The sequence below is a fragment of the Zootoca vivipara genome, chromosome 3 (assembly GCF_965207765.1).
Source record: "Zootoca vivipara chromosome 3, rZooViv2.hap1.1, whole genome shotgun sequence".
Lineage (NCBI taxonomy): Eukaryota > Metazoa > Chordata > Lepidosauria > Squamata > Lacertidae > Zootoca > Zootoca vivipara.
The window spans coordinates 47423197-47431628 of record NC_142586.1 but is presented as its reverse complement, the minus strand read 5'-3'; the positions used below and the strand labels follow the sequence as shown (position 1 = coordinate 47431628).

Genomic DNA, 8432 nt, shown 5'->3' with positions numbered 1-8432 from the left:
TTATTTAGATTGTTATATATCCAAATAAAAATGTATACTGTAGCAACTGAATTAAATTTGATACACTAAAGCAGCTTTTAAGAATATATTTCTCCCACAATTACGAACCCTTTTCTTTATTTCTTTTGAATGCCAAGAACTGGCTAGGCCCTGTTGAAACAGTTTACTAGTTGACAATAGTCACTTTTTTCTTAGGAGTTAGCAACATCCAAAAATAACACAACTATAATCCATGAATATACTACCTGCATCCTAATTAGAGTCAAGCCAACCTTTTACCCAAGGCAAACTGATACGTCTATATTTCTCTGTATAATAATATCTATTTAGCAAGCTGAAGGGTTTGGGTATTATGGTAGTTGTGCTACCCAATAATGCCAACTTCTTTGGACAACATAAAGCAGCCTTCCATAATCTGGTGCTCTTCCAGTGTTTTGGACTACAACTTCTGCAAGTCCCAGCCAGCATGATCAAGGGTTATAGAAGTTGTTATCCAAAACATGGAGGGTACTAGGTTAGGGAAGGCTTACAAAAAGAACCATGAAAATAGTGTGTTGTTAGAAAAAATTACTTATTTGTTAACTCAAAAATATACACACTAAAAACAAAAAAAACTGTGTATCTCTGAACTATTAGGGATGTCACTACTATAAATCCTACAGGGTTACTGGGATGGGGAGACAACCCAATCCAGCAGCACCAAAGCTGTACAGGTGCTGTTTTTACTCCCTTCTTTTGTCTAAATTGGTTGGTTCCCCCCCCCTCCTATTGGTCCCAGATTGGTCCCCTCGGCTGTTATACTACTCTCTATATTCTGGCCCTAGTGGATCCAATTTAGCCCCCATCATACCCAATTTTGGCAGACCTCCCTCTTTTTCCTGTGGCCTTGGAATTCCCTCCCAAAAGCTATAGATCTGTGCCCCTGTCCATGTTTAGAAAACAGGTCTACTTCCTCTCTATAAAACCAATCATTTTGAAAACCAAGAACTTACTAGTCCTTATAAATCTTTAAAGGACACAAAGAATGCATTTACACTGTTTCATATATTTTGAAGGACTTTATTAAGCTAGTTTTAACACTAGAATTTCTTATTCACATGGGAACAAATGACATTTGAAGGCAGACACAATTCTGTATTAACAAAAATAACAATCTTGGGGGGAGGAAGCATTTTTAGGGTGACATACAATACTTACCTTTAAAGTGGCATCATGTGCTTTGATTTCCTATATCACATGAGTGTTTGAGATAAGGCGACCATTATATTTTCACATGATTTTCTCTTTATCCTCTAGCACTTCCTCATCTGGTTGCTAAGGGCTCATCAAGACTTACTTTTGTGCCGTATTTTTAGGCACAGGTCCACACTTTAAAGCACTGCTTCTTTTTCTTTTCCCAAGTGCTTTCCATGCAAAGACACACTCTTTCCTGCTGAATCAGAGCAAACAACAATCCGCAGCTAACCCAAACTGCCATTCATTCCAATTAGGCATTAAAGAGTGGTTTTTCATGGGGAAAGTGCTGCCGCCAACAACAAAAAATGCTCGGAAACTGCTTGTAAAGTGTGAACCTGTTTCTAGAAAGCATGGGCAAAAGGTAAGTGTGGGTGAGCCCATAATCTACAGTGGATATGAAAACAAACTGAATTCTACAGGTGTTTTACTAAGCTGCATGTCCAAATTAATGCATGGGACACAATAAGTTGCCTGCAAACAGAATCTCTGTACTTTGTGATACAAAGCTAATGCCCATTAAAATTTGTAGACCTATGCTGTCTGATCCAGGGACTCGGCTGTGTTCCAGTGTGCATGTAGACTTCTGTATACATCTGCAGAGGAAATCACTTTGTATGTAGGGGGCTCTGCATCCAGAACCACTACTTGGGTTGAAGTGATGGAGCAATCTACATGTTTAAGATGTCCATACTCTCACTGGAACAAGCATGGGGCTTTCATGTGCAGTGTACATGACTATGGCTTTATAACACAGTGCACTGCTAAGCCAATCCCTATAGACCCTGGAGTTCCTGAGACAAATCATTCCATGGAAGCACTAGGCCTACCTGATCTTACCCATGTCCCCTATGAGTAAGGGAACTCTGCTCTAGTAAACATAGCAGCCAGCATACTAAAATACATTTCACAAAAGGTACCACCAGACAATATGTAAAAGGAAAGCAACCATAAACCATCAGCACCACAGCTCAGTGATTACACATGGAAATGGAAAGCTGTATTGTTAATCTACCAGGTTGGGCTTATTTTTTTAAAAAAAAAGAAAAGAAAAACCAGGTTCCTGACTGACTGGCTACTGTTATCACACCACACAATGAGTAAAGAAAAACCAGGCTTTCTTCCCACTCAAGTTGTTTAGTTTTGGGCTTCTGGGTCATGTCATTTAAACAAAAGCAGAGAATATTTAAAATTAGCCTTCCCTTTTATTCCTTTGTTCTATCTTTTCATAGAAACATTGCTTTCTCCCTCAGTATGGAACAAAAGCAGCAAACTAAAAAGTCACGGGCAAAGTGATGTTCATAGTAAGGAAGGTGGCATCATGCCATCGCATACCCATTTAAATATTATTTTCTTTAAAAAAGAATGCAGGAATTTTGTTTAACCAAAATTCATATATTGTATAACCAACAGTTGTTCACAAGGAAACCTCTGCCACATGCAAATCCTAGTTCACTTAAATACATCCTGCTTGGGCACCTTTAAGTTCCTCCAGCGCCTTAACACCACTCTGTATTTTTCATCGTTGACCTTGTCGGAGGCCTTCTTTAAGACAACTCTCATTACTACGGCACTTTCTGTTTCTTTGTCCTCTCCAATTATCAGGTCCAGTGTATCACCGACTTTTACCTGAAGATTTGGGGTGGGGTGGGGGAGACAAACACAGCATGTTTTATTTTGCCTCCAGAAATAAGTTTTGAGTAACTTGCTTGGCATTTTGATCCCTGCACTTTTCATTCGGGACCTTGGAGAAAAGCAGCCAACAGAGCTGCAGAGCATTGGCTATGATGGAAGTGCTGCAGCTTCATCTCTCTACTGTCTTGTGAGCTTCTGCAGTGAGGACAATATGGAGATTTCCAAGCGACCATGGCTCAAGAGTCTTGTGGCATCTCAAAGAGGACTGCTGGGGGTGGGGTGGATAGGCAGAGAATGTATCAGTTGCTGGGAAATGAAGTGGGAAGAACCCAGGTCCTGCCTTTGGTATGGGCTTCCTATCGGCATCTGGTGGACCACTGACAACAGGATACTTCACTAGATGTGCCTTTGGCCTGATGCAGCAGGGCTTTATGTCCTTAATCTACGGTGGCACAAGTTGTTGTAGTTCCACAAAAGCTGATGGCATCATTGAAGTATTAGAGTGCAATCTTAACCCCCAATCTGTGCTGCAAGAGGAAGTGAGGAACAGGCAGATGTAATCCCTCGGCTTCAATAGGCTCTGCCACCATTATTTTTATTAAATTGATTTGTTACCCGCTGCCCGCCCTAAGGTTCCTGGGTGGCTTGCGATCATTTAAAATAGAGCAAAAAGGAACCCAAATCCAAAACAAATTACAATCATAATAATAGGGAGGGGGTTGTCTTTGAAATATACATCTCAAGTGTTAAAGTCCAGGAAAAAGAGGTGCGTCTACAGCATACGATGAAAACTGTATAATGAACTCTGTGGGGATTTCCACAACTTAGGGAATGCCCCAAAGAATGCTCTTTCCCAGGCCACCAATCCTTAGCTTCTGAGGGCTGTGGAATTACCAAGCAGGCCCTCTCTACCGATGTCAACACTGAAGAGGGTCTGTAGAGGAGGCAGCCTTTCAGGCATTTGAGGCCTGAGTCCCTGAGGCACCCACCCAAATTGTGAGGGGTTAGGAAGCTACTGCCAATAGTTACTGGCAAAAGGCCCCAGAAGAGGGCTTTGGGAAATGAAGTTGGGTCAGCAATGGATCCACTGGAATTGGGACCCATTTGGGCCTATCTACTGCACCAGTCTGAATCTGATCTAATAAAATGGAGGGCAGAGTTTTCACAATGGCTCTTCATCTTTGACTGTAGTACTATAAACAAGGCAAGACAGGGTGCAATCCACAAACTACTGAAATTATCCACTCAACTAGGATAGGCATGGACGTTCCTATTTTTGATGTTTTAAACTTCCTAGTAACTATGTGAAGATGCAGCAGGTGGCAACCATTATCCTAGGTGCTGATTCTGCCAACAAGTGTGCCCTTTATGAGGATCTATTCTTCTAGTAATATAAATATGTGTGGAATGAGAAAATGTGGATAAGCATTTGCCAGTTAAAGATAATTTGAGTTTTTGACATATAACCTCTTGTCATTTTAAGACATAAACTATTTTCTGGAAAACCTTACCGCTCTGCTCTTCTTCCATAGTTTCTCTCCATTCAGCCTGAGTTCACCATTATAGAACGCATCTTCCACTTTGCTTTGAAATGAAAAGAATCCTTAATTTTTCTTACATATACATTAACCACTGCTAGTATTCCCATTTAAAAAAAGCCACCAAGAATACACATAGCTAGTAAAACACCTTCAGCTACTTCTGCACATATATTTTCTAACATGGTAGATTTAGAAGCACAATGTCTGTCCAAAAGGCAAGAACAGGGCCTTAGGTAGAATCAATGTTGTAATTCTTAAGTCTAATAAAGCTTTCATATATTAAACCAAAGTTAAATACTGGGTACATCATACTGCCAGCAAAGCTTAAGGTTTGAAGGCAAGGTCACTGGACTGCAAGTTAGGAATTTTTGAAGTGCAGACTCCTCGGTAAGTTTTAAAGTGAGATTTCTTTTGTTATTAAAATTGCATTTGCTAATTCAAAGGGTCCTGTTTATTATTTTAACTGGGCAGTCTACCCTGGTAGGAATTTCTGAAAGCATTTCTTAATGGTAGAAGTGACAAATTTCCACTGTCTTTATTCCTGATGAAAAAGGCAGGTGATAATCTACAACTAGCTTGCTTTAGTAGTAAGGAACATAAAAGAAAACCATTGGCTATCTCTTTTGATCTATTTTATTTACAAATTATTATACTTACTTTCTTGCAATGTCTAGACCAGCTTTCATTATTACATCATATCGAAAAGACTGTACTGCTTTTTCAAGATCTTTGTAATCTTTCACTATAGTAGAATCATCCTCAAACTCATCTTCTGAATCACTTATCTCTTTGTTTTCATCTTCCTCCTCAGACTCCTCTGGCACAGTTTGTTTTGCGTTCTTCCGAGAACTTTTGTTGCTTTTGAGACATACAGAAATCCTCAGTGCACTTTTGGGCAATGGTGTTAAAAATACTTGGTGTTTTAAAGGAGAAACACATAAATGTTTTGGGGCAATTGCCGTTACTTGCTGCTGGCTTGCAGAATAAAGAAGCCTCTTCCAGGGTGTGCAGAGTTTATAAGGAGAGTTCTCCAAGAGACCAAGCCAAACATTTAGATTTCTAAAAGCGCCAAGCGGCAATCTGCAACCCGTCATGGCATACCCTGGAACAAAAGATTTAACAGTCAGTTTGGCCATGAATTGGCTCTTCTTATTGGAGGCAGTGGTCACCTTTGCCAAACAATGGGGAAATGTCCACTCCCCTATAACTAACTACCTGCAAGATACCAAGCACTTAAGGGCAAAGGGCCTTTTCTGCATCGTATCTCTGGAACCCATTGCCACCTACACTCCAACAGACACTGTCACTTCAGATGTTCTGCAAAGCCGTAAAGACTCACTTGTTCTCAACTGCTGTTTCCAAAGTTGGTTTACAGTTCTCCAGATTATTGTGTTTATAATAAGAAACAGGGCCTTTTTCATGACAGCACTCACCAGATCCTTACCTCTTCTTTTGCTGCCCATCAAATACATTTTGTGCTGGCACCCATGGCACCTTTATCAATATGTGAGTATCAACCCCTCATTTTTTATTTTAAAAAGCACTTTCAAGTAGTAAGGGGATGGGGCTTGGTACTGTTGTATTGTTATTTCTGATGGTCTTATGTGTACAGTTGTATTTCATTGCATTTTACTACAAGCTGCCTTGAGAGGAGTTTTGCCTTTAAAAGCAGCCCAAGAATACTGTAGTATAAATTAATAATTAAAACTCAAAAAGTTGGCAGAAGGTGTTCCCTCCTCCACCAAAAATCTGTATTTTTCTCCACCACCATACACACTTTTTTCTCCTTCACCTCATAAACCCTTGGTGTCCAGTTGTGTGGAAGAGATGAACCATACAACTTCATTTTCGCTGGAAAAGGTGTGAACCACAAACACACAAAAGAGAATAGTGCCATACTCTTCCTTCACAGATTCTTCTACAATAGTTACTACTTCTTAGATCTGTACAACCAAAACCATTTGTGCATAAACACATCATTAAATAGGGGGGGGGGAATCTACCCCTAGTCCATGTCTAATCACCAGATTGTTGAACAAGTTCCGATGGGGAAGGGAACTGGAGTTAAACCTCGGAGGGTTTTTTGTTTTTTGTTTTTTTTTAAAAAAAGAGTTTCCCCCTATGACATTCATAAAATATCATATATTGCTTCTACACTTCAATCCTATTAGTGAAACTTTCCCGGTGGACAATTGGTGCTGCAGCCAGATTCCTAGGTGATCATTTAAAATCAAGCCCCGGTAAGTTCAGTAGGTAAGCAACCTTACGATTGCAGACACCTCCAGCCCTATTCTACCCCTCTTGTTTACTCGGAAATAAATATTAACGGTGCCGCATTTTTCAGCGGGGGTTTCCTTCCAGGAAAGTGTGCACAGGACTGCAGCCTTCGCCTAACGGAGCCTTCACTCCCAAGTAAACGGACGCGTGGGGTTCTTGCAACCCGCCCCTTTGGGGCGGTACAAATAAAAAATAGCCTTCGACAGCAACACAGAACTAGGTGAGACTTAAGGCTTCCCAGTGCATAGGGGGTTTGCACGGTGGAGCTTCGGATCCTCCTCCCGACCCCGGCCTCTCTTAGCCCACAGCAAGCCACCCCCCCCAAAAAAAGCGGCTCTCTACCAGCTCGCGCACGCCACGCTACCTGCCTCCGCCGGGCGCCCGCAGCCCCGGCCCTGCCGCTGCTCGTCGGTGCTCGGCCCGTGCCCGTCCTTTCCTCCGCTTCCTCTCAGCTCGGTGGCGAAGGAGCAGCGGAGGCGGAGCCACGCTCGGTCGGACGCAGCCGGCGCCCCCTGCTGGCCAGGAGCGCCTCGGAGGACTCGGCCGCGGGGTTGTGCCGCCGCGCACAACTCCAGTCGAAGCGCTTCCCTGCGAGCCAGTTGAGGAGCTTCGTGGCCGGGGAGCTGCCCCCCCCCCGCATAACAACAACAACAAAAACAACAACAAAAACGGCTCGCAAGGGAGTCTGGCTGACCGGGGTCCCGATTACGCGAGGGCTGCAGGCAGCGGGTCTAAGGAGCACAGCAGCTCCATGTGTAAACCGGCAGCCAAGGAAGGTTGCTGGTTTTCGGCCATTTTGCAACCGCTTCTAACAAGGAGCCTGACTTAGTTGCAATAGGCTGCATCTCTCAGCAAGAGGTTGCTGAGCAGAGGCTTTGTGGCCTCCTCAGCACTGTGCATTGAAATCAGTGGCATGCCCCCTTTCAATAGTCACGGCTTGCCCACCCACCCAAGGATCCTGGGAACACTGCAGTTTGTGCCCAGAGTAGAGGTGACAGCAAATCCCCCCTCTTAGAGCTACAGTTCTCATAGTTCCTATGGAAGAGGGATTGATTGGGAAGCCGCTCTGAAACCTGTAGCTCTGTGGCGAGGGATGGGGGTCTCCTGACAGCTTTCTGCCCCGCTAATAAGCTACACTTCCTAGGATTCTTTGGGGGAAGTGGCTGTTGTAAATTGGTACAAATTACTGCTTTAAATGCAGAGGCGTAGCTTGGGGGGGGGAGGGAGCACTGGGTGCCACACTGCAGGGGGTGGCACTTACTGCAGGGCCTGCTGCGCGCCCAAGCCACATGTCTCTCCACACAGTGGCTTGGGCACCTGCAAGCTCTGTGCTGCCCGAAACAGCAGCATGGGGCTTGCATCTGCCTGCCACCTCTCCAAGGCTGAGCTATGCTGCTGTTTAAATGTATAGTGCAGATGGAGCCTGTATGTGTACAGTATGATGTTTCTGTAGGTGAGTGTTGTGCCTCCTCTTCCCACCTACTTAGTTATTTCCTTAATCCTCTGAATAGTAGATACCTGCACATGGAGAAATTCAGGACAGTGAGCAAAAAGACCAGGTTGGGTTTCTTTAGGAGTAGTTTCAATACCACCTGTTTTAAGGGCAGCAGATCCCACTCCATTGAGTAAAGCTGCCCCCCACACACACACCCTAGACCCCCACAGTCAGCTCTCCTTCCCCCTCACTCAGTTTTCAGCATACAGGAGGGCAGGAGTCAAGAGAAGGAGAAGCAGATCCCATCACTG

General features: G+C 43.5%; 1 protein-coding gene across 3 annotated transcripts; it reads right to left on the bottom strand.

The window, feature by feature from the left end:
- Nucleotides 1–1038: 1038 nt before the first annotated feature.
- On the bottom strand, nucleotides 1039–7144 carry MTRES1 (mitochondrial transcription rescue factor 1). 3 transcript variants are annotated; one of them, XM_088667221.1, is made up of 4 exons: nucleotides 7029–7144; nucleotides 5067–5511; nucleotides 4380–4452; nucleotides 1039–2862 (listed from the first exon to the last, which is right to left on the bottom strand). In XM_088667221.1, the coding sequence occupies exons 2-4, from the start codon at nucleotides 5501–5503 to the stop codon at nucleotides 2686–2688; spliced, it is 687 nt and encodes a 228-aa protein (XP_088523347.1). In that variant the 5' UTR covers nucleotides 5504–5511; nucleotides 7029–7144; the 3' UTR covers nucleotides 1039–2685. The 3 variants fall into 3 exon arrangements, with proteins under 3 accessions (XP_088523347.1, XP_034965187.2, XP_034965188.2); XM_035109296.3 differs by having other exon boundaries at nucleotides 7051–7144; XM_035109297.3 differs by having other exon boundaries at nucleotides 7055–7144.
- Between the last annotated feature and the right edge of the window lie 1288 nt (nucleotides 7145–8432).

Coding starts and splice junctions, on each gene's coding strand:
- MTRES1 (XM_088667221.1), bottom strand. CDS start 5,503: ATGACGGGTTGCAGATTGCCGCTTGGCGCTTTTAGAAATCTAAATGTT. Junction 4,453..5,066: donor GGTCTAGACATTGCAAGAAA/GTAAGTATAATA, acceptor TTCATTTCAAAG/CAAAGTGGAAGATGCGTTCT. Junction 2,863..4,379: donor TATGGAAGAAGAGCAGAGCG/GTAAGGTTTTCC, acceptor CCAAATCTTCAG/GTAAAAGTCGGTGATACACT.